Source organism: Loxodonta africana, chromosome 13, assembly GCF_030014295.1.
Source record: "Loxodonta africana isolate mLoxAfr1 chromosome 13, mLoxAfr1.hap2, whole genome shotgun sequence".
Lineage (NCBI taxonomy): Eukaryota > Metazoa > Chordata > Mammalia > Proboscidea > Elephantidae > Loxodonta > Loxodonta africana.
The window spans coordinates 40,370,658-40,396,492 of NC_087354.1; the positions used below are offsets into that span (position 1 = coordinate 40,370,658).

Sequence of the window (25,835 nt, forward strand, 5' to 3'; positions counted from 1 at the left end):
AGAGAAATAATGGCGGCAGAATCAGAAGACCAGCACGAGACAGCGCAGTGGGCTTTCTGGCCCACGGAGCAAGGCAGTCACAGTGGGTGTGCTGACCTATGGAGCAAAAGAGCTGAGTGCCTTTGGGTAGGAGGCTTCCTGGAGAAGTAGGGTGCTCCTGCGCACTTACTGGCAGAGCTAAAAGTCTTTGTAACACTTGCCAGAGCAGGGCAGAGGCTAGGCCAGGGGCTGAGGAACGGAGAGAGGCCTGCCTACGAGCATGGCTGAGAATAGGCTGTCCTGATCGAAGAACTGTATCCTGAGTCATTTCTGATCCTGAATTGTAACCTGTTACTTCCCTTATAAACCCCATAACTGTAAGTATGGTCTGTGAGTTCTGTGTGGACATTGCAATGAATTATCGAACTCAGCAGAGGAGTAAAGGGTGCCATGGGAGGGACAGCCGGTGTCAGAATTGGTAAAAAGGTTGGAGAAAGGAAGTATGTCTAACCTCCACCTCACAGGAATCAGCCTTGGGCTACTGATCTTCATTCTCCTTCCCCCAAGCCACCATTTTTACAGTTGGCTTCAGAAGTGGGATTCTTTGGTCTTATCAGTAAGTGCTTCAAGTCCTCTTCACTTTCAACAAGCAAGGTTGTGTCGTCTACATATTGCAGGTTGTTAATGAGTCTTCCACCAACCTGATGCCCTGTTCTTCTTTATATAATAGAGCTTCTCAGATTATTTGCTCAGCATACAGACTGAATAAGTATGGTGAAAGGATACAACCTTGATGAACACCTTTCCTGATTTTAAACAAAAATCCTCACATCTAGACCAATAAGTGACATCATGATAAATGGAGAAAAGATCGAAGTTTTCAAGGATTTCATTTTACTTGAATTCACAATCAATGACCACGGAAGCAGCAGTCAAGAAATCAAACGACATATTGCATTGGGCAAATTTGCTGCAGAAGACCCCTTTAAAGTGTTAAAAAGCAAAGATGTTACTTTGAGGACTAAGGTGCGCCTGACCCAAGCCATGGTTTTTTCAATCCGCTCATACACATGAGAAAGCTGGACAATGAATAAGGAAGATCAAAGATGAATTAATGCCTTTGAATTATGGCGTCCATGAAGAACCTAGAATATACCACGGACTGCCAGAAAAACAAACAAATTTGTCTTGGAAGAAGTACAGCCAGAATGCTCTTTAGAAGCAAGGATGGCAAGACTCACCTACTTTGGACATGTTATCAGGAGGGACGAATCCCAGGAGAAGGCCATCATGCTTGATAACGTAGAGGATCAGCCAAAAAGAGGGAGACCCTGAACGAGATGGATTGATACAGTGGCTGCAACAATGGGCTCAAATATAGCAATGATTGTGAGGATGGCACAGGACCAAGCAGTGTTTCATTTTGTTGCATGTAGGGTCGCTATGAGTCAGAACCAACTCAATGGCACCTAACAACAATAACAGGACAGGCTTCTGCCCTGCCCTGGGTGCAGCAGGCGAACCCAACGAGAGTCCTGTCCACTTCCCCAGTCTTCTCAGCCAGTTGTAGAGTCCTGAGACTGCTGCCAAAAGGAGCTCTCAAGTCTCAATTGCACAGCTCCAGGGGGCATTGTTCATGTTGTTTTCTGTGTGAGCGGCACCCCTGGAGCTGTGTAATGAGGAAGTCCTGGAGGCCTCAGGGCAGCTGAGCTGATGACTGTCCCCAGCAGGATTCCTTAATCTCATCTTTGGAGGTTTTGTGACCCCACTCTCCCTAGTGGTGGTCGTGAGTGGGAGCGATTACAGATTGCCAGCTCAGATGCCCCTGGCCAGAAGAGTCTGGACACCCCTAGCCCTGAGTTTCTCTTTCCTATCTCTGCTCCTAGTCTCTTCCCTCAGCCTCTACACTTGCTGAGTTAGGGGTGATCAGTGGCCACCTAGTTGTACAGGCCCCTTAATGTCGTGTCTGTAACACCCAGATAGCAGAGCCAGGCAGTTGTTAGCTACAAGATGCCCATCTACTGCAGGGCAATAGTTACATTTTCCAATACAAGGGAAAGAGGTGCTAAAATAAGAAAAATGGGGCATTGGGGCTGTCTCCACATATTAGCAGCGCCCACTGTGTATACTACATACCACTTCCCATTGAGTCGCTTCTGACTCATGGTGACTATTACGCATTGAATTGTGTCCCCAAAAAATACGTGTTGTAAATCCTAACCTCTATGCCTGTGGTTATAATCCCATTTGAGAATGGGTTGTCTTTGTTATGTTAATGAGACAGGATTAGTATAGGGTGTGTCTGAAGTCAGTCTCCTTTGTGATATAAAAGAGATTAAACAAGCGACTGAAAGGAGCAGAGATGGAGGAAGAGAGATGCCAAACCACATGAAGATTGCCCAGGAGCAGAAGCTCAGAAGAGACAGACCTTCCTCCAGAGCCGACAGGAAGAGAAAGTCTTCCCTTGGAGCTGGCACCCTGATTCGGACTTGTAGCCTCCTAAACTGTGAGAAAATAAATGTCTATTTGTTAATGCAGTGTTTCTGTTATAGTAACGCTAGATAACTAAGACTGAGACCCCACATGGTCAGGGTAGAACTGTCCTCCGTGGGGTTTCAGTAGCTGATTTCTTGGAAATAGATTGCTAGGCCTTTCTTCTGAGTCACCTCTGAGTGGGCTCGAACCTCCAACCTTTCAGTTAGCAGCTAGCACATTGAACATCTGCACTACTCAGATATTCCAAATAACCAGTTGTCATCAAGTGGGTTCCGACTCGTGGTGACCACACATTATCTCTAACTCTCACAAAAACCCTGGGAAAGAAGGATAATTAGTCCCATTTTGCATATGAGGACACTGAGGCTCAAAGAGGCACAGTGACTTGCCCAAGCCACACTGTGTCATGACAGAGCTGAACTGGAAAGTGTCCTGCCTGACACTGGAGCTTTCCACCTGTCCCCTACTCTCCTCCCCAAGTAGCCCTTTTTCCTCCGGGGCAATAGACAGCAATGAATTAAGTCTGGGGTAACCTTGGCCAGTCTAATGTGAGGAGAGGGCTATACAGTAACAGTCCCTCCTCAAGGCTGTGAGCTAACCTTTCCTGCAGCAGACGAGAACTGTCCTCTGCGTCTTGCATGTAAATGTGGCTGCATGTACGTGTGCTACGTAAAACAGTCATGTGTCCTGGTCTCAAACAGAATAACATAAAATCTCATTCATTCACACAGGGGCTAAGAGCATGGGTCTGGGAAGTCAGAATGCCTGGGGTCATGTCCCAGCTCTGCCACTTACCATCTGTGTGACCTTGAGTAAATTACTTAATCTCTCTGTGCCTCCAAGTCCTCATCTGTATGTACAATGTGGATAAAAATAGCACCTTCTTCATAGAGTTAAATGAGTTTATACAGTGCCTGGTGCGTGGTAGGTGCTATATGAGTGTTAGCTAGTATAATTTTCAGCAAAGACTTGTTGAGCACCTACTATGTGCCAGGGAACATGATAAGGTGTTGGGGTCCCAGATAGACATAATTCCTGGCCTCCAGGTGATAACAATCCAGTGAGGCTCCTCATGGTTGTCTCCTTCTTCATCCACAAAGACTCACTGACGGGAGGGACAAGGGAGGGATAACTGAGGCCAACACACCTGGGAGGTCAGAGGAGGGAAGAGGTGGCCTCAGGGATCCCATCCTGCCCCGTTTTCCTCCTGCCTTTCTCACTGCACCTTTTCAAGCTGCATCTTGGGCTCTCTGTCTTCTGCCGACCCCAACTGCGTGGGCTCGCCGGGGCTCCGTGCTTTCCCTCTTATCTCCCCCTGTGCACCCACACCATGCACCCATCCTCTCCCACCTCCACTGAGATGGTGCCCACATCTCTGCTCTGACCCGGCACACTCAGCTGCCTATCCAGCACCTCACCTGGATGTCCACCATGTCCAGATAACAAATCACCCACCCCCACCACAGGTCTACCTTCTGGTGTACATCTCAGAGCCTGGCACCCCCAGCTACCCCATCACCCTACAGATAACGTGGGAGTTACCTTTTCAGTCACTCGGCATCATCCCCTCATTCAGTCACTCACTTAGTCCTATCAATTCTACCTCCTAAATAGCTCTTGAATCCATGCATTTCTCGCCAGCCCCACCAGGCTCCCCCTCCAACCTACCAGTAGCAAGTGCTGTTGGGGCCTCACCCAGCCCACACACTCACCCCCAGTTGCTGTGAGAGCTCGCTGCTGACAACTCTCAGCTGCCTCTTTCTTCTCTGGAGACTGTCCTCAGCCAAGGGGAGCAGCCTTACCAGGAAAGGCCTGGGAGGTTATGTTCCCCCATCCCAGGGGCCACCCACAGCCATGACTGCCAGGGACAAAAGCCCCCCTCTTGCCTCCTGACAATTCTGCGGTGCTACTCACGCTCCACCTCTCCCCAGGTGATTAGGCTGGGACGCTCCACCTCTCCCCAGGTGATTAGGCTGGGACGAGACCTCAGCTAAACCCACGTCTTTGCCTACCTTCTCCCCTGTCCTACCCTGCTCCCCTCACTCCCGCCTGGGTATCACTTGTACACTCGCTCAATAAATCTCCTGAAAACAGGCTCTGCTTCTCAGAAACCCAACCTAAGACACCATCTCCCAGTTTGAAGCAGTCAGCCAGAATGACATATCCAGGCCCCTGGGGCAGACAGGGCATGGGGACCCTGGGCGTGGGGGCCCAGGGAATGCCAGGAAAGTAAGTTCAGTTCCTCCTTCCCTGTCTTGGCCCCAGCCTGGCCTGAAGGAGCCAGTACCCAGGTCCAACTGGTCTCCCAGATGCTGTGATTTAAGTTTTGTGCCAGAAGGAGACTGAAAGCTTGTGCTTTCTCCCTCCCTTTTTCTTTTTACTTCCCCTTTTCTTTTTTTTCAAAGGCTGAGCCCAAGTTAATCAGATAAATTCCTCGGCAGTCGCACCAACAATTTTTCTAAAGTTCAGTCTCCCCAGAGCAATTCATAATTACTCCAGACTGAGACATTAAAGCAATGGGGAAAGAAGAGGGGAAAAAAAGATGTTTTTAATTAAAAAATTAATTTTTCCAACAGACCCACTGATGGCTGCTTGGCTGTGAAGTTTCATTACTCAGGAGACAACCCACCTCCCTCCTCTCTTCTTCATTAAGCCTCGAGGTGCAGGGGTGGGCCTGGAGAAAGCAGCCGCCTCCCCTGAACAAAGCCTTCCTCTCCCTCCAACTGCAGCCTCCAACTCTCTGGTCTCGCTTTCCTGTTTGGATTGCAGGATTCTACATGGGGACCACACGTGCTTTGGAGTTGGACAGACGTGGGCTCCAATCCAGCCTGTTAGGACAGGTGTGATCTGACCAAGTTCCCTACTCATGCATGGTCTGCAGACAAGCAGAATTTGCTGCACTTGGGAGTCTGCTGGAAATGCAGGATCTCGGGCCTCACCCCAAGTCACCTGAAGCAGAATCTGTGTTTTAACAGGATTCCTGGTGATTCGTATGCACGATCCAGTTGAAGAAATGCTGCCTTCAAGTTCAAGTGCTGGTGAGGATGTGGGGAAACTGGAACTCTCATCCCCGGCAGGGGGAAAGTGAAATGGTCCAGCCGCTGTGGAAAACGGTTCAGCAGTTCTGGAAAAGTTAAACACGGAATTACCATGCTGTTGTTAGGTGCTGTCAAGTCGATTCTGACTCATAGTGACCTAATATGATAGAGGAGAACTTCCCTATAGTGTTTCCTAGTGGCGCAGTGGTTAAAGCACTTGGCTGCTTATGGAAAGTTTGGTGGTTCCAACCCACCAGCTGCTCCATGGGAGAAAGATATGACACCGACTTCCACAAAGATTACAGCCTTGGAAACAGTTCTACTCTGTCCTACAGGGTTGCTATGAATCAGGATCGACTTGATGGCCGTGGGTTTAATCTTTACAGACACAGGCCTCTGGGCCTTTCCCACTTGGAGCCACTGGATAGGTTCAAACCACGGACCTTCCAGTTAGCGCTGAGCACTTAACCATTGTGCTACCAGTACTCCTAGGATTACCATATACCCAGCAATTTCACTCCTAGGTATAGACCCAAAAGACCTGGAAGCAGGGACTCCACCAGATACCTGTACACCAATGTTCACTGCAGCATTATTCACCATAGCCAAAAGGTGGAAATAACCCAAGTGTCCATCAACAGATGAACAGACAAACAAAATGCAGCATACACATACCACGGAATATTATTCAACCATAAAGAGAAAAACAGTTCAGACATGGATGCACCTTAAAAACATTATACGGAGTGAAATAAGTCAGACACAAAAGGACAACTATTGAATGATCCCACTTGCATGAAATATCCAGAACTGGCAAATGCACAGACCGAAGTTAATTAGCCGTTACCAGGGGCTGGAAGGACGGGGAAAGGAGGAGCTATTGCTTAAGGGACACTGAGTTTCGGTTTGGGGTGATGAAAAACATTTGGAAATGGATGGCGGTGACGGTTGCACAATATGGTGAATGGAATTAGTGTCACTAAATTGTACACTTAAAAGTGGTTACAATGGCAAATGCTTTATTGTATGTATTTCATCACAATAATCTTTTTTTTAAAGGAAAAGCCCTGCCTTAGCTAATCTGAGCCTCAGTTGTCTGCTCTAGAATATGGGACAATAATGACATCTGCCTTGCAAAGGTTTTGGAGATGTACTAGAAAACCGTTTGTCAAACTGTAAAGCAGGAACCTCAGAAACTGTTCAGTAGCACTGCTCTGACAGGATCACTATAGAGGGTCCTGGACAGAGCTGGAGAAAAATGCAGAACAAAATTCTAACAAAAAAAGACCAGACTTACCGGTCTGACAGAGATTCAAGAAACCCCAGAGTATGGCCCCTGCACACCCTTTTAACTCAGTAATAAAGGCACTCCTGAGGTTCACCTTTCAGCCAAAGATTAGATTAGATAGGCCCATAAAAAAAAAAATTTAAAAAAACAAGACTAAATGGACACATCAGCCCAGGGGCAAGGACAAGAAGGCAGGAGGGGACAGAAAAGCTGGTAATGGGGAACCCAAGGTGGAGAGGGGGAGAGTGTGACATGTTGTGGGGTTGACAAACAATGACACAAAACAGTATGTGTATTGTTTAATGAGAAACTAATTTGCTCTGTAAACCTTCATTGAAAGCACAATTAAAAAAAAAAAAAAAAGCTCAGTAGTTACTGTCCTGAGCCATTCCATTGTTTGGTGTCAAACCTCCAATCTGGTAGCATTTTGGGAACTTGACCCCACAAGCCAGAGACCTTCCCACTCTCTCGGCAATTTGCTCCCAGTATCTGAGGTCCAGCCAGGAGCTCCCTAAAGGAACCAAAGAGTCTGTTGTAATCAAAGACAATTCTGACTGGAGGAAATAAAGTCACTCACTGCCTAAAACATTGTTTGGGTGCCTTCCCTGCTCACAGTAGGGCTTCTGGAGGTGAAGGAAGCCCAGATCCCAACATCATGGGGGTATGGGTGTCTACTCCAGACCAAAACCAAAAGTCCCAATTTTGGCCCCATTACTCCCATCCGGGGTCTTTGCTAAGAACACAATCTAAAGTGTGGACAAAGCTTTATGCCCAAGGAAACTCATCAGGTTACCTTTAATTGAGAGTAACCAGAAACGACACTAAAAGAATGACTCAGTAAAAGATGGTAAAGATCTTTGAAGTGATATTAAAGAATTCACAAAGAAAGAGGAAGTATTTATGGTGTAATGTGGGATATACAACATCTATATAGCATAAACTCAACTATGTAAAATAAAATTGTATATTTAAATATATGTACATGTGTGTATATATGTGTGTCTAGGCTTCTGGCCAGGGCATACTGTAGTCCTGGTTTCCAGGGCCTCTACAAGCCCAAGTCCCCATGGCCAAGGGATCCTGTGAACAAGGCTCTGCCCCAGAAAGAGGGCTGAGGCAGGAAGGTGAGGAAGGGGAAAGATCAGGTCAGCAGCCAATAGTGCCAGGGTCCAGGGCCCAGCTCCACCACCTGCAAAGAACCACAGGGGCCAAGAGAAGGAAGGCAGGGAGAGAGGCAGGCATGGGCCACATGGTGGGGAGGTGGGTAGAAGCTGAGGCTGCAGGCAGAGCAGCTCCCAGTACACCCCAGCTCAGGCTCTCAGGGCTTAGCACCTGAGTGGGGTTGAACCTGTAGCATTAGACCTCACTGCTACATGAACCCACAGCAGGCAGGAACTGACACCATGTCATAACATCCAAAGGTCTTTGACACTGGCTGTTCAACATTAAGAAGAAAGTTGCTATAGTTGTAGTAATATTGAAGTCCCTAGAGCCAAAGCAAGTAGATCTCCAGTCAGGGCAGTTCCCTAAATTTATGTTCTAGTCCCACCATCAACCCCTACCATTTTGTTGCAAACCTGTAACAACGAAAGAAAAATGATAAAAGAGAGAGAAAATGAATAAGGTATAACCTAGGAATGCCTGGAGAAAATTGACCCAGCAAAGTTAGCACCTGGGCCTAAGCCACATGCTAGCTCAGGGACTGGATTTGCAATGCCTACAAAATCACCAAGGAATGGAGCTGCCGAGCACTATATAAAAAAGGGAATAATCAAGATTTTAGACAACCATAAAAAATGTAAGACCTGATTTAAGACTTGGTTCTGCACTGAGGGCTCCAGGGGGCTGCAAAACCACTAGTTAGAGAACTAGAAGGGCAGAGAAAAAGCTCCCCCTCAAGATGAGCTTGTAGATTTTGCAAAGAAAAATTTCAATTTTGATTGAGCATCAAGATAGAAGGGAAGCTAAAGCAAAATCAACCATTAGAAGATGAATTTATTTCAGGTAAAATGAAATAATAAAGCTATCTTAATATAGCCCTGTTTCGAAACCTTAAGAAAACCTGGTGGTGCAGTGGTTAAGAGCTTCACTGCTAAACCAAAAGGTTGGTAGTTCGAATCCACCAGCCACTCCTTGGAAACCCTATGGGGCAGTTCCATTCCATCCTATAGGGTCGCTATGAGTCAGAATCAACTCAACAGCAATGGGAGAAACCTTAAGGAACTAAAGCATCTATAAAAAGGAACAAAAAATATAAAATCAAAATAGGCAAAAATGTAACAAGAATAGGTAGATATAAAAAAAACTTGGAAACCCTGGGAATAAAAAATATATATACAGTAATTTAAAAAAACTCATTAACGAGATAAATTCTCGCCTAGATATGGCAAGAAAGAAAATTGTGTGTTGAAAGCTAGTATGAGTAATCTGCCTACATCACAGCACAGAGAGAACAAAGATAGAAAAATTGAAAGATTTATTAAGAAGAACAGAAGAAAAATTGAGAGGTTCCAACAAACACCTAACAGGAATACCAGAATAAGAAAAGCAATAGTCAAAAATATAAAGGCTAATCATTTCCCAGAATTAAAGAAAGATACAAATTTTCAAATTGAAAGTAATATAAACATTGAGTGCCTGGCATCATAAATACAGCAAAATCACATCTAGACACACCCTAGTACAACTACAGAACATCAAAGATAAAGACAAAAACTTAAAGGCTCTCTGAGAGAAAAGACCCTCCACCTACCAAAGAATGACAAGGAGACTGATGCAGCCCTCTCAGCAGCAAAGAAAAGAGGTCAGAAAACCAAGAAACATTAGCTTCAAAGTGCTGAGGGTAAAAAATAGACAACCTAAACTTCCATTTGCAGCAAAGCAATCATTCAAGATTAAAAGCAAAATAAAACCTTTTTCATACATAATGACTGAGAGAGTTTACATCCTAGAGATCTTTACTGAAAAAAGTCCTAAAGGACATACTTCAGCAAAATGAAAAGTGAACCCTAGGGGAGAAGTGGGATGTAAAAAACGAGAATGAATGCAGAAATTGGTGGGAAAAAATATATTGGTAAACTGAGCCATTGACCATAAAATAGTAATTACAATAATAATAGCTATAAATGTACTTGAAAAAAAAGGTGTAATCGAGATTTTAGACAAGTTTGTCCTTCTGGGCGAAGATGATTGAGAAACTGAATAACCTGAGATTTTTGTCAGAAGAACTTATACCTAAATGTTTATATTAAAATGTAAAAGTAACCACTAAAAAATAGAAATACAATTATAGCTTGTGAGATGTAGCTAAAGCAACATTTAGAAGTAAATGAATGGCCTTAAATGATTGTATTAAAATACAGAAAAGATTTAAAATAAATACACTGAGTAACTCAGAAAGGAAGAAAAATAATAATAATCTCAAAGAAACTATAAGGAAGAAAATGTTTTAAATGTAAAAAAAAACTTTTAAATTGGAAATAAAAAGCAACAGAGAGGTGCCACAGTCTAATTATTTCATCTATCACATCCACTCTGCAGAGTTTCAACTTTATAAACTGTAAAAACTTTTAATTCTAATTTTGTCTATCTTTAAAAGTTACAACTTACTGGGGTATTCCCATTTTATCTGATTTTTTGTTTCAGTAGGTTTGATGGTGGACTTTAGACACAAGCATAAATGTTTTGACCAGAGTGGGTAAGAGTAGAAATCTTTGCCAAATACTTTTAGGTTTTTTTTTTTTTTTTTTCAGTACCCAGTGAAGTGGGGAGGAAAGGGCTATCACCGAGGGTCAGAGGGGCATAAAGACTTGTCTACAACCCTGCAATAGTTAATGGTTATCTTAGTTTCCTAGTGCTGCTGTAACAGAAATACTCAGAAGTGATTAGGTTTAAGACACACCTACACTGACATGGCCTCATTAACATAACAAAGAAAACTGTACTTCTAAATAAGATTATATCCACAAGTATAGTGGGGTTAGGATTCCAACACACATTTTTGGGGACACAATTCAATCCATAACAATGGCAGAGCTAAAAATAGAACCCATGTTTCCCACCCCCACCACCCCAGTTTTTCCCATGTCTACCCCAGGCCACCACACGTTGCAGGAGAATTCTGTATTATTTTCCCCTGAATCTTCTTCCGGCAGCCCGTTGTGTAGGCGACCTCATTCAACATGCCCAGGGTGAGGGAACCCAAAGCCCCTGGATATACTGCCCAGCAGTCCAACCTCACTCTCCTTAGGGAATGGGCTTTAGAACCAGGTAGAGCCGACCCATTGTCAGAGCACTGGTGTGTGAGGCTCACCTCTGCAGGCAGACAATGGGGTGGGGCTGTTGCAGAAGACCAGAGACAGTTTTAGAAGATAGGCAGGAAAGAAGCTCTTGTTAAGAAAATTATCATGCATCTTTGGGTTTGCTTAAAGTGAGGCCCAGCATTCTTTAATTAATATATCCACCTACTTCAGAAGAAAGGTAAATCACTGACAACTTCCCATGAGAATGACTTGGCCCAATAGTGTGGTTATAGGCTGGTGAATTCCTTCATCTGTGAAATGTCCTTCCCCAGAGAGCTTCTAGAGCATGGCAGACATCCAGCGATCTGAGATGGGCACAATTAGAGCAGGGTGCTGGAGGGTAGGTAGCTTTTGGGGTTCTCTGCTAGGCCTGCCCTGTCACCTCTCTCCCTGGCTGGGCTAAACCCACCAGAAAACTGTCCCCCATTTATTGGGTCAAGATGGCTTGACTCCCCCATAAATTCCCCTAATGTGTTTGACTCTAAGCCAGCCTTGAAGATGGTTACCACGTGCCCTTATTGCCTGCAGTCTTGTGGAGTGGAGGGAAACCAGGCTCAGCAGCCTTTGCCCATCTCTCTCCCACCCGAGTCCTTCACACTGTCACAATCTTGGAAGAAAACACCAAGCAATTTGCACTGAAACCTTAAAAAAATAAGAAGCCAGAGCTGAACCTCAAAGCAAAACTGACTTCTGAATAACCCCTTTATTGTTCTGAGAAGGAAACTGAGGCCCAGAGAGGGTGAGCCACCTGCCCAAGGTCACACATTGAGAATACAGCAGTCCTGAGTCTAAAACCCAAGTCTGCAGCCTCCGGGGTCAGCATCAGCTCCCTGCACCTTACACTCCTGGGACCTATGTGGGATGGGGACTGAATCTCCACTGCCCAGAGGGGAAGCCTGAAGAACAGACGAGAGAGGAAGACAATGGGAACAGAACACGGGGTGGCAGGAAGCGGCGTAAATTTGCTCAGCCCAATTGTAGCTTGATCAATCGCAAGCGGGGCACAGAAGCAGGAGCGGCTGCTGGAACCACAGCTCCCCCGAGCCCCATCACTCAGCGATATGGTAATAAAGTGGCCGGGGCTGGAAAAATGCTATGAGACTCCAGAGAGCTCAGTCTCATCCCGCCGGAGTATAACCCTGTTATCGACACCCCTGGGGCTTGTTCTGCCTCCTTCAACCTGAGCTCAGGAATGAAGCCTTGTTGGGGTGCTGGGGGTGGGGGTGCTCGCTGGTGAGATGTAGCCTGACCCTCAGAAAGGCTAGGGAGAGAGGGAAGGCAGGGGCCTGCCAGGGATGTCTGGGAGTGACCCTGCTCCCTGAGCCCCGACTCCCGCATCCACTGAGGCCTCAGCCACAGACTGGGCTGCATCATGCGGAGGACAGAAGGAGGAGAAACTGGAGGCCTGGCCTGAGTGTTCCCAGAACGCTTGGGGTACAGTCCTCAAACATCAAATATGGTTCAGCTGCTGCTGCTCAGATAGAGTCCTGGTGACTTCAGAGGGGAAGGAAAGCTTCCTGGAAGAAATGAGAACACACCAGGTCTCGAAAGGTCATGATTCCATTCCGGAAACATTGCCACAGCCTCCTACTGGCCTCCACCTTCTCCCCATTGTCCTGTACACAGGGTCACAGAACAACCTAAACAGCAGGTGGCCCTCTGTTGTCCTCCTATGTAAAATCCACCCCCAGCATGACAATGTTTTCAGGAAAACGTCAAAATGCTATCGCGTGCCATGCAAAGCCCCTGTCACCTCTCCACCTCATCACCTTCAATGTCGCTATGCCCCAGACACTGCTAACGACTTGCTGCTTCCTGCGGATACCCTATCCTATCAGGCCTCTGTGCCTTTGCACATGCTGTTCCCTTTGCCTGGAATTCTCCTCCTGGCTAACGCCAGCTGGTTCTTCAAGGCTCTGCTAAAAGCTTTACCTCCTCCTTGAATTTTCCCCGGCTTAAATTTTTTTTTTTTTTATGTCCGCTACTACTTTTTTTTTTTTTTTTTTTTATGTCTGCTACTACACAAATAGAGCTAGACCCAGCTCCTCTGCGAGCCCTCGTCTTCTGGACTGCCTGCATCCATGTATCGGTACTGACATATCGTACCGCATCTGTGGGTTTTTAAGATGACGCTGAGGAGCCCTGGTGGTGCAGTGGTTAAAGCGCTAGACTGCTATCTGAAAGGTTCGCAGTTCCAACCTACCAGCCACTCTGCGGGAGGAAAATGTGGCAGTCTGTTTCTGCAAAGATTTACAGCCTTTGAAGCCCTATGGGGGCAGCTCTACTCTGTCCTATAGGGTCCTAGGAGTTGGAATCCACTTGAGAGCAATGGGTTAATGGGTTAAGATGACGCCACCTGCTGGCCAGGGCAGCCCAAGACTGCGCAGCAAAGACTCCAGTGGTACTTCCGGTTCTTAATTAAAGCAGCAACAACAAAGGGGTAGGCCACCGCCCTGATCAGAGGGAGAATTTGGGTTATTTCCCCAGCATTTTAGGTTTGAATGTAAGCCATGGCTCAAAAGCAGTGAAGGCATTGCTGTGACATTAGGGTCAAGTTTAATATTAACTTCCCAGGAGGATGCAGTGATATTTTGGTCCACCAGCAACAGAGAAAAAAAAAAAAGGAGACGAAGATAAGGACTTGGAGAAAATCAAAAGAGCGGCTGAAAGCTGTAGCTACCCTGTCTCTCTAGGGGAATTTTTAAATGGCCCTGATGAGAAGAATTTAAAGCACAGGTATTAGCTCAGGAACTTTACTATCCATAAAAATGATAATCCACCAATCAAGATCTGGCTTCTTATTCTATTCCAGGGTAGAAGATGCTGTATTTACATAAAGAAAATACTTAAAATTACACACACTATGTATATAACTGAAAATACTTAAACCAAAAACCAAACCCATTGCCACTGAGTTGATTCTGATTCATAGTGACCTTAATAGGACAGAGTAGAACTGACCCATAGGGTTTCCAAGGAGGGGCTGGTGGATTTGAACTGCCGACCTTTTTTTTTTTTTGGTTAGCAGCTGAGCTCTTAACCACTGCATCACCAGGGCTCCTAAATATACTTAGCTCTTTTAAATGCTTACAAAACTGTGTTGAGGCCTAATACACACCTGCACATCTTATGCATAAGCAAATACAGTAATTGTCTGCTTATGTCCCTGTGTCCCCAAGTAGACTGTGAGCTCCTTGAGCACAGTTCCTTTATCTTTGGGTGGTCCCAGCTTACCAGGGTTTGGTACATAAAAGGAAGTGAATAAATGTCTGCTGTGTAAATTAATGAGTTATTCTTTATTTCTCCAGCACCCAGCACAGTATGTGGTTCATTGTCAAGCTTATGGAAGGACTTGGGTACCAACATGCTGTCTACAGCTGTAAAATGGAGCAAGAGTCCTGCCCCGTTGAAAGGTAAGAGCTTCGAAAACAGAAGCTGTGTACACAGCTAGCTGTGTGTCTTTGCTCACTAGTCCGAGGAGGACTACGGGAAGGGAAGGAAGCATGTAGGAGTTGCTTCTATTGCTCAAGGGCCAGGCTGCCTGGGTTCTGGGGCCTGAAGGCTGAGGCAGGAACTGCACAGAATTCTTGGTGAACTGCCAGCAGCTCAAAATCTGCAGTTTAGGATGATGAAATCAAAGTGAAGTTTCAAGAAGAGAATGTTCACAGCAGCAGTGTTCATAATAGCAAAAAATTAGGAACACTCCAAATGCCTACTGAAAGGAAGGTGGATACATGGTGATAGGATCATTCAATGGAATACTGTACTGCAGTGAAATTGAACCAACAGCAGCTACGGACAGTAAATGGATGAATCTCGGCAACATAATGTTGAGTGAAAAAGTAAGTCTCAGAAGGTCACAAAAGTCCTGATGCCCTTTTTATAAAGCTCATAAAACAAAAATCAAACCCGTTGCCATCGAGTCAATTCTGACTCATAGCGCAACCCTATTGGATAGAGTAGAACTGCCCCATAGAGTTTCCAAGGAGCACCTGGTGGATTCAAACTGCTGATCTTTTGGTTCGCAGAGGTAGCTCTTAACCACTATGCCACCAGGGTTTCCATATAAAGTTTATAAACAACTAAAATTAACAATATATTGCTTATACATCCATACACATGCAGCTGTAGTAACACTGCTCATGCTCAATAAGACTTCTAGTTCTTCCCTCACTCTGGGTAGACACTCTCTTGAAATGAGAGAAGTCATGGGAAGAAGTTCAGCCAATGAAATATCTGCAGAAGTGTGGAGTGTCATAAACTATGACAGGGATGAACCTTGAAAACATGCTGAGTGAAATAAGTCAGTCACAAAAGGACAAATATTGTATGATCCCGATTCTATGTAATATCTAGAATAGGCAAGTGTATAGAGACCAAAGTTTATTAGTGGTTGCCAGGGGTGGGTGAGGAGGGGGGGAAGTGTGACACAGTGCTTAGGGAGCACTGAGCTTCTGTTAAGGGTGATTGAAATATTCAGGAACAGTGTCATGGATTGAATTGTGTCCCCCAAAAATATCTGTCAACTTAGCTGGGCCATGAGTTCCAGTATTGTGTGATTGTCCACCATTTTGTGTGACTTCCCTATGTGTTGTAAATCCTATCACTATGATGAAATAAGATGGATTAGTGGCAGTTATACTGATGAGACATATAAGATTAGATAGTGTCTTAAGCCAATCTCTTTGAGACATAAAAGAGAAGTGAGCAGAGAGACATGGGGACCTCATACCACCAAGAAAGCAGCGCCGGGAGCAGAGTGCATCCTTTGGACCTGAGATTCCTGTGCTGAGATACATGGGAAGACTGATGACAAGAACCTTTCTCCAGAGCTGACAGAGAAAGAAAGCCTCCCCCTGGAGCCAGCGCCCTGAATTCGGACTTGTAGCCTACTGGACTGTGCGAGAATAAACTTCTCTTTGTTAAAGCCATCCACTGTAGTATTTCTGTTACAGCAGCGCTAGATGACTGAGACAGACAGTAAATGGTGATCCTGGAACAACATGATGAACATAATTAATGTCCCTGAACTGCACGTGTGAAGATTATAGAAACGGCAAATGTTCTGTTACCTGTATACTTGCCACACTAAAAAAACTATATAAATACAAATGAAGTGTCACTTCTGGGAAGAAACTTCTAAGGGCTGGTGCAGTTTCCTGTTCTCTTCCTGCACCATGGCAAATCCCAGAACTTAGCACAGGCCCCTGAGTCTCTGCAGTGAGCAGAGCCCCCTGGTCAAGCAGCAAGAGTGAGAAATGAGCCCTTGTTGTATAAAGCCACTGAGATTTGGGGGTTATTGGCAACTGCAACATAACCTACTTTATCCTGACTGATACAGTAATAAAATTATATTTTAAAAGGCAAGGGAGTGATAAACACAAAATGCTGGGTAGTGATTAGGTCTGAGGAGGAGACAGGGGTGTATGGAGGAGCACAAAGGTAAATACAAATATTGTCCAGATTCTAGACCTTGGGTTGTAGTTCTGAATTCATGGCTATTCCTTATGTGTGGTAAACAAATGTAAACAAATAACCCCCTAAAAATTAAAATAATTAATTAAAGTGGCCCTGCATGGACCAATAATGAGAGTGTGTCATAAGCAAGGATTGTGATTAATCCAATTCTGAAACCCACTTAAAAAAGAAAAGGAGAAAAGAGAGGAAGGGAGAGAAGTAAAGAAAAAGAGGTGATTCGTCCATCCAAGGCACAACAATTGGTCCCTATATCCCTGGAGCAACAGAGGAAGAAGGAGAGCCAGGAATAGGAGGATGTGAAATATGTGGCTAATTGCCTCCATGAACAACTGCCTCCTTTCCCATGAGGCCAGAAGAACTGGATGGTGCCTGGCTGCCATTACTGAACGTTTTGATCAAAGGTTCTATAGAAGTATCCTGATCAAAAGGAGGAAAATGCAGAAGAAAATGTCAAATTCTCATGGAATCCATATTTTCTGGAGCCATCAGGGTGGATGAACCCCTAAAACTATTGCCCTGAGATAACATTTAAACCTTAAACTAAAAATATCCCCTGAAGTCTTCTTAAAACCAAACAAGAGTCTAGCTTAACTAGTAAAAAAGGTCTGCCTTGAGCATTATGTTTTTTTAAGAACTATCTTACGGGATCAAATGGACAACAGCAACTCAAAGGTTAGATGGGAACCTTAGGGGGCAGTGAGTATAGGTTAATGGGGGAAGACAACTGACAAAAGAGGGGTGAGAACGGTTGCACAACTCAGAGAATGTAATCAGTGCCACTGAATTGTACGTGTAGAAACTGTGGAATTGGTGTATGTTCTGCTGTGTATATTCTCAACAACAACAAAAGAAAATAATTTTAAAAAGTGGTTCAATTAAGCTGGAGGCTCAGTCACTGTGCCTGCCCAAGAGGAGCTCAGACCTTCTCTTTTGGGCATTGGGCACCCAGCAAAGAGTGTAAAGCAGGGCAAAGGGTGAGATCAGAGGTGGGGCCCACGGTCGGAGATTCCACTCCCCACAGCCCCTCCTCCAGGCCCCCAGAGACACTGTCACTCTAGCCAGCTGGATGCGGAGATGGGAGACAGGAGGATCACAGAGCCTTTGTTCTTGGCTGCTTGTCAAACCTACCACAAAGCTGCATTTCAATTCCTTTGTATAAAATAGTTTCATCCCAGCCACTGCCTCCTTCCCACCTCCCTTCCTCCCTCTTGTCCTGAGGCCTGGGTACAGCTCAGTGACCTCACAGGCCCCTGGACCAATCTCAGGCCCTTTTCGATGATGTCATACTTACCAAGAAGAATTCTGTCTTTTATAAACCCTGGGTGTCACGAAGTTTACACAGCATTTTCCCCATCAACCTTGCTGCTAAAATCATTGTCTTTGATGGGGTGCCGCTGTGGAGTTCAGGGTAGGAGAGGGATATGGTGGATTTGCAACTTCGAAGCTCACACTGGCCTGTGAGGGACAAGGATTAAGGCAGGGAGACCACTGAGGCAAAAAATGAAGGGCATCTGGACTGGGAGGGGCAGAGGTGATGGAGGCACCAGGGCAAGTCCAAGAGCTACCCAAGAAGGTGGAATCACAGGTCTCCGTGTGAGTCGGAGGTGGCAAAGCCCGCCTTCCCTGTCACTCAAGAGGAAACAGGAGAGGTCTTGGCCACCTGGATACCAGGCACCTCAAAGTCAAAGGCTTCAGCCACCCTCCACATGCCACACTGGCTGGAATTAAAAGGTTGACTTCCAGAGAGGGAGAAAAATATCAGGGGAAACGCCGCCAGGGTGAGGGCTGCTGCCTCTGGGGAAGACGGTGAAAGCGGCCATTTTTTATTGGACCTTTAACACTATTTGCATATATTAATTTGACAAAAAATTTCAAGTAAAAACAAAAAGAAAGCACATTAGAATCAGAATGCCTTAGTCATGGGTTCTTAATACCCAGCACAGGTGAGATTTAGGGAGTTCATGACCCCTGAAAATTGTGCGCCTCATTGAGTATGTAGGCACGGTTTTTTTTCTATATGTTTTATTGAATTCTCAGAACGGCCTGTGACCTAGTAATAATGATAATAATTAGCATTTATATAACACTATGCTTCAGGCTCTGCTTTTTAATAGATTATATATGTTAACTCATTTAGTCCTTACAACAACCCTATGAGGAATATCCTATTGTTGTCCCCATTTTACAGATGGAGGGACTGAGGCACAAGGGGGTTAATTAACTGACCAAAGCTTGCTCAGTTAGTGGAATTTGAGTCTCCAGAGTCTGCATCCTCAACCACTATCCTACAGCTGGTCTGGTGCAATCCTGGACCAGATGGGCAAGTGAAGCCCCGGGGCTCAGAAGGGGTCACCTAAGGTCCTGTAGACAGACAGAGCTGGCCAGCCAGATCTAGTGGGCCTCCTCTGTGCTCCCAGCCCTTCTTCAGGAGTAACAGGAAATCCTGGTCCCTCACCCACACCTTGAAATTCGACCTCATTCCTGCCCATGGCAGGGAAGGCAGTTTTGTGCCAGGGAGCTCTCAGGAGCAAGCATGGGGCAGGGGAGACTTTCCCACCACCAGCACCCTATACATCACTGCAGAGGCCAGCCCAGACAGGCAGACCCCCAGCTCGGCAGAGACCCACCTTCCTCAATAACTAAGCCCTATAGTCTCCCTGGCCTCTCCTCTGCATCTCGGCGTTCAGCTCCATCTGAGGCTAGGGAGGGACATTGGGTGGGGTGCAGCCCAGCACTTTCAGCCTCAGTTTCCCTGTAGCCCTGTCCCAGCAGGCGTTGATCCCTGCCCACTGGGATTTGTCTTCTGAGTCCTGCCCCCTCTCAAGAGTGTTTGAGCACTGAGGCCAGGCTGGAGCCCACCCCCAGTGAACCAGGCAGAGGCAGAACCCAGGAGAGGGGGCAGGGGAGGGGCTGCAGCCACCAGGCTTTGATGGCCAGTAGGGAAGGGCTGTCCTTAGAGGTTCATGAGCAGAGGCTGAACTGCCAGTTCAGGCTCGAGAGGGGGCCTAGCCCAGTGGTCATCCCCGGTCTCAGATTTTCCCCCTCTAGGACTGCATGTGGGGCCTGAGGCTCATTGGGCTATGGTGATGCTTCAGGATATCACAACAGAGGGGACAAGCTGTGTCCGGATGGGCTTCAGAGCCAGTGTCTGGATCAGACCCTTGATCACACAGAGGCCCAGAGAGGGACACGGGCTTGCTCAGATACCACAATATATCTTGAGCTGCTCCTGAGAAGAAAACCAAGGGTCCTTGAATGGGGGGAGGGGGTCTTCCAGGAGGGCTGGAGCTCTCACCAGGGGCTGGTGCTTTGAGCAGGAAGGTCACAGGGGCTTCCTGGAAGAGGGAAGACACTCTTGAGGGGTCCTCAAGGTAGTGAGGCCTGGGGTAGGCTGAGAAGGGGAGGGACCAAGAGGAGGACAGTCCAGGCAATGGAGAAGATGGCTGGGGTCAAACATCCAGATTGGGATGGGGTCTGTGGGCCACTATCAACCTCCCCAGCCCACCCCAAGCAGGACCCTTTTCCTGGTGCCAGACTTCAGCCTCCCAGGGGAAATTCCTTGGTCATCCTCACGGTAGTGGTGGTGGGTCTGGGCCTCCTCCCGCAGACAGGGGCCCTCAAGTCGGGGCCCTGGCTCCCCCACAGTCTTCCCAGGTCAGCACCATGACTTCCGCCAGCCCCCGCCCGCCTCTGGGCCCTGTAGGCGGGCCCGGACACAGGAGGGGGTTGCCTGGCCGCCCTCCGGAGCCAGACTCGCCGGGCTCCAGCAGACAGCAGCCATCAGCCTGGAGCCGGCTATTTTTAGCGGGCTCTTCGCAGCAGCGGGCTGGCTCGGAAGTGCCGGCGTGGTCGGTCCCACACTGTTCTCGGCTTTTAGCTCTTGTTGGGGAGTGATTCTCGCACCCAGCACGCTCCGATTACCAGGGTGACCTGAGCAGCTGCTGCGACTCTCCTCGTGGGCTGAGCCCACAGGCGGGTGACATGAGAGAAGGCAGGCGGGCTGCCCTCCTCCGCCTCTCTCGCGGCCCTGCCACTTCCTGGGGGCTCGGGGGCTGGGGTAGACCAGTGGACTTCAGGGGCTTACTTTGTATAATGTACCTGGTGTTTCGTGGGGTGTGAGGAACATTCGGAGAGCCAGCAAGGCCCCCCCCGCCCCCCCCCGTCCCAGCCCTTTGCCCAAGGACACGCCCTGGAGCGGGGTGGTGTGGGGCATAGGTCACCTGACTGAAGAGGAACTTGGAAGGAGAGCCCCACGCTCCACTGGACAGAGGTCAGAAACGCTAATGCTTTCAGGGGCTTAGCAGGTGTCAGGAGCAAAGCAATCTGCTTAAGGATTCCGTACTTTGCATGTAAATGGATCGTTTTGTTCTTCATTTCCACAGAGGGATGTATTATGTGTACACTGTGGTGATAGGTCTTCTGGTTTTCTAAGAGAACTTTAAAATTCAAAGTTTGCTGTGGACTCTCCCAGGTTTTAAATGTTGGCAACCCAGGTCAGTTTTTTTAAAGAGCATTGTATGGTTTAAACAAAATACACCCAGGCACCACGTCTGATCTGTGGAGCAGGAGATGGAGGTGGGGTGTTAATAGTGGGGCCGGGTTTTCCAATACCTACTCTGCCCTATACCCAGATGTACCCCCATGGGAGGCTCTTCCAGGCCACAGGAGGCAGAACAGGCCTCAGGACCTCAGATCCCAAAACACAGGACACCACACTGTAGGGCCCATCCTATTGCTACTCATATTGTTAGCTGCTGTTGAGTGGGCTCCAACTCATGGTAACCCCACGTGCAGTAGAACCAAACGTTGCCCAGTCCTTCTCTGTCTTCGTGATCATTGGTATGTTTGAGTCCATTGTTGCAGCCACTGGGTATTTTTTTTTCTTCAAAATTTTATTTATTTTGTCGTCATTGCTGAGAAAGGCCCAGCAAAACATACACCCATTCAGCAGTTTCTACAAGTACAATTCAGTGACATTGATTACATTCTTCGACTTATGAGACCATTCTCTCCCTCATTAACATAAACTCAGTGCCTCCTAAGATTCCTATCTAACCTTTGAGTTGCTGTTGTCGATTTGATCCCATGTAGATGGTTCCTAAAGGAGTATGATGCTCAAACAGAATTTTTTTCACTAGTTTAAGCTAAACTATTGTTCGGTTCTAAGATGACTTCAAGGGATATTTTTGGTTTAAGGTTTAAAGATTATCTCAAGGCAATAGTTTCAGGGATTCATCCACCCTCCATGGCCCCTGGAAAGTCTACAGTCCATGAAAATTTCAAATTCTGTTCCGCATTTTGTCACTTTTGATCAGAATTCCTCTATGGAATCTCTGATCAAAATGTTCAGCAATTGCAGCCAGGCACCATCCAGTTCTTCTGGTCTCATGGCAAAGGAGACAGTTGTTCATGGAGGCAATTAGCCACACATTCCATATCCTCCTCTTATTCCTGACTCACCTTCTTCCTCTGTTCATCCAGGTGACTGGAGATCAAGCGTTGTGCAGCCAATGGGTATTTCAAGTACTTTCCAACCTAGGGGTCTCATTTATATGTGATCCATAGGGTTTTCATTTTTTCATAAAAATTTCATAATTTTCAGTAGTAGATTGCCAGGCCTTTCTTCCTAGTCTATCTTAGCTATAAATTCTGCTGAAATCTGTGCACCATGGATGACCCTGCTGGTATTTGAAATAACGGTGACATAGTTTCCAGCATCATAGCAACATGCAAGCTATCACAGTATGACAAACTGACAGATGTATGGTGGGGAACAGCTCATAGATATTCCTTATTTATGGTCAAAATACTCTAGGACTGAAATAAGAGCCTTCACATGAACAGATATATGCACACCCATGTTTATTGCAGCTCTGTTTACAATAGCAAAAATCTGGAAGCAACCAAGGTGTCCATCAACGGATGAATGGTTAAATAAATTGTGGTATATTCACACAGTGGAATACTACGCATCGATGAAGAACAGTGACGAATCTGTGAAACATTTCATAACGTGGAGGAACCTGGAAGGCATTAAGCTGAGTGAAATTAGTCAGAGGCAAAAGGACAAATATTGTCTGAGACCACTATTATAAGATCCTGAGAAATTGTATAAGCTGAGAAGAACACATACTTTTGTGGTTACGAGGCAGGGAGGGAGGGAGGGTGGGAGAGGGTTATTTACTGATTAGTTAGTAGATAAGAACTACTTTAGGTGAAGGGAAGGACAATACTCAATACACGGAAGGTCAGCTCAACTGGACTGGACCAAAAGCAGTTTCCGGGATAAACTGAATGCTTCAAAGGTCAATGGAGCAAGGGCGGGGGTTTGGGGACTATGGCTTAAGGGGACTTCTAAGTCAATTGGCAAAATAATACTATTATGAAAACATTCTGCATCCCACTTTGAAATGTGGCGTCTGGGGTCTTAAATGCTAACAAGTGGCCACCTAAGATGCATCAATTGGTCTCAACCCACCTGGAGCAAAGGAGAATGAAGAACACCAAGGTCACACGATAACTATGAGCCCAAGAGACAGAAAGGGCCACATGAACCAGAGACTTACATCATCCTGAAGAACTAGATGGTGCCCGGCCACAACCAATGACTGCCCTGACAGGGAGCACAACAGAGAACCCCTGAGAGAGCAGAAGAATAGTGGGATGCAGACCCCAAATTCTCATAAAAAGACCAGACTTAATGGTCTGACTGAGACTAGAGGAATCCCGGCGGTCATGGTCCCCAAACCTTCTGTTGGCCCAGGACAGAAACCATTCCCGAAGACAACTCATCAGACATGGAAGGGACTGGACAATGGGTTGGAGAGAGATGCTGATGAAGAGTGAGCTTACTTGTATCAGGTGGACACTTGAGACTGTGTTGGCATCTCCTGTCTGGAGGGGAGATAGGAGGGTAGAGAGGGATAGAAACTGACAAAATTGTCACGAAAGGAGACTGGAAGGGCTGACTCATTAGGGGGAGAGTAAGTGGCAGTATGGAGTAAGGTGTATATAAGCTTATATGTGACAGACTGACTTGATTTGTAAACGTTCACTTAAAGCCCAATAAAAATTATTAAAAAAAAAAAATACTCTAGGACTCCCTGGGGTGTATAAAGCAAAACAGATGTCTTCATTACGGGACTTCTCTGAGTCTTCAACATGTTAACAAAGTGCCTTGTGGATTTCCAGAAGGTGGAGAGTGTTAGCTCAGAAAAGACATTGCTGTCCCATAGAATGTGGTTCTGGAAGCAGCTCAACACATTAATCTACCCATTTCACAGACCCAACCCTCCTAGTGTGGCTGGAGCAGGAAGATGGGGGTGGGGAGAAGGGGCAAAGGAGAAGCTGGCCAGGAGCATGGCTTTATCCTGAGGGCAGTGGGAGGCAGATGGTGGATTGGAAGGTTAGAGAGATCACTGGCAGACTGAAGGAGTGGAGACCAGCATGGAGATTATTGTTCTCATCCAGGTGAGAGGGGCGGGGGCTGAACCGGGGCAGAAGCAGGGAAGCTGGTAGAGTGCGTGGATCCAAGGGACATTTTGGAAGTGAGACAAATGGTCAGGACTTGGTGACTGGAAGGCTGTGGGTAGTGTGGAGAAGGGAGGAGGTATAGGTAAGGCCAGGTTTCTGCTTGGGTGATGGATAAATGGGCAGAGCCCAGACGAGGCTCTGGGCCCCAGGGAGCAGGGAGGGGTTCAGAACCCAGGCTAGGGATCCATCCCCTCCATGTCTCCCATCCCACAGCCCACCTCTTCAGGAAGCTGGGCTTGAGACAAACTTCAGCCACCTGGGGTTCCCATGGCAACTGCAGGAGAGAAGCAGCTGGGCACCTGGGTGGCAGGAGGCAGAGAAGTAGGTCAGGGGAGGGGGCTGCTCAGAACAGGGTCCTGCTGGCCTGGTCAGTGCCCTGAAGCTCCAGGGGCTCAGAACCTGGCCACCCCCTCCCCCGTCAACTGAAAGTGGGCAAAGGGTGACCAGTGGAGAGAGGCAGTACCCTCTCTGCTCTTGCCCCCTAAAGCGCCTGCTCCAAGACCCAGGTTCTTGCCGCTGCAGTGAACCCCAATACCACTCTGGGCCCAGTCCTGGGCCCATTCCTTTTTGGCAGTCCTTGTCACCACTTCTGAAAGGAAAGGCGGGGGTGATTCCCATGCCTGTCTTTCCTGCTGCCCCCACAGCCACAAGACTAATTTTAGCCCTGACATGGGGCTGTTCCCCGGGGGGTGTTGGGTTGAAGAGGGCTGTGTGTCAGCCCAGCTTTAAATGCCAGCCCTGGGGGCCCAGAGAGATTATCTGATGACTCGTTGTCCCCACACCCCAGACGAACAGAGCAGCTTAGCCAAAGGGACCCCTACCGACACCCTCACTCCTACCACCCACCTCCCTTTGGGCCTTCCTTCTCTCTCTGGGACCCACTCGCCTGCTCCCCACTCAACACCCTTCCAGGTTCCCACACTTGCCCAATAGCAGCCTCACCTTACCAAAGCACACAGCTTCCAGGAGTTGGCCCTGCCCACTTTTGGGTTAATTCTCATTGCTTTCATCAGCCAGGTCAGGCTAGTTAGTAGTCAGCACTCCTCCCCTTGCTGTGCCTTTGTTCATGCTATACCCTCTAAGCAGGATGTTTCCATGGACTCCAGAACTGCCTGTTAAAATCCCACCTTGAGGCGCAGATCAAATGCCACCTCCTCCAGGAAGCCCTTCCAGATCCTCAGTCAGGGTGAAGTTCTCATTCCTCTGTGCACCACAGCTCCTTATATTTAGTTATTTGTGGACACACAGTCTCCCCCATGAGACTCTAACTCCTCAGGACAAGGATGGAGTCCTGTCCATCTGTTTCCCCCATCATGTCCAGCACGGTGCTTGGCACACAGTAGGTATTGCTGGGGCAAGGGGGGAGGGTGGTCTCTGAGGGAGGGAACAGAGAGGCTGCTGATTCCAGCTCAGCCGCTAATTTGTCTTGTGGCTGTGGCCACCCTGCCCTAACCCCTGCTCTCTTTGAGAACTCCCCCACCCCCAGTCCCCTGGATCATTCTGGGTCACCCTAGACCAGGCATAAATGTTTGACCCTAGAGGCCAAGCCATAGGTGCTCACTGGCCTCTGACCTGGTCAAAATGGCTCAGATAGCTTGAACCAAAACTTTCTAAGAGATGGAGTTAGTTCACGGCAGAGGCCAAAGCCAAAAAAGCGTGCATCTGGAGCAGCCAGGGTGTAGAGACCATAATGGGGGCCACGCACAAACCTGAGTTATGGGG

General features: G+C 47.1%; 1 protein-coding gene across 1 annotated transcript in view; it reads left to right on the forward strand.

Moving 5' to 3' along the window:
* LOC135233036 (collagen, type I, alpha 1a-like) overlaps nucleotides 1-25,835 on the forward strand; it is a 126,488-nt gene that overhangs the window by 95,345 nt on the left and 5,308 nt on the right. Inside the window, exons 15-16 of the mRNA XM_064296144.1 lie at nucleotides 20,226-20,417; nucleotides 20,488-20,637. Coding sequence (XP_064152214.1) covers nucleotides 20,226-20,417; nucleotides 20,488-20,637 — 342 coding nt within the window. The remainder of the gene's footprint in view (nucleotides 1-20,225; nucleotides 20,418-20,487; nucleotides 20,638-25,835) is intronic.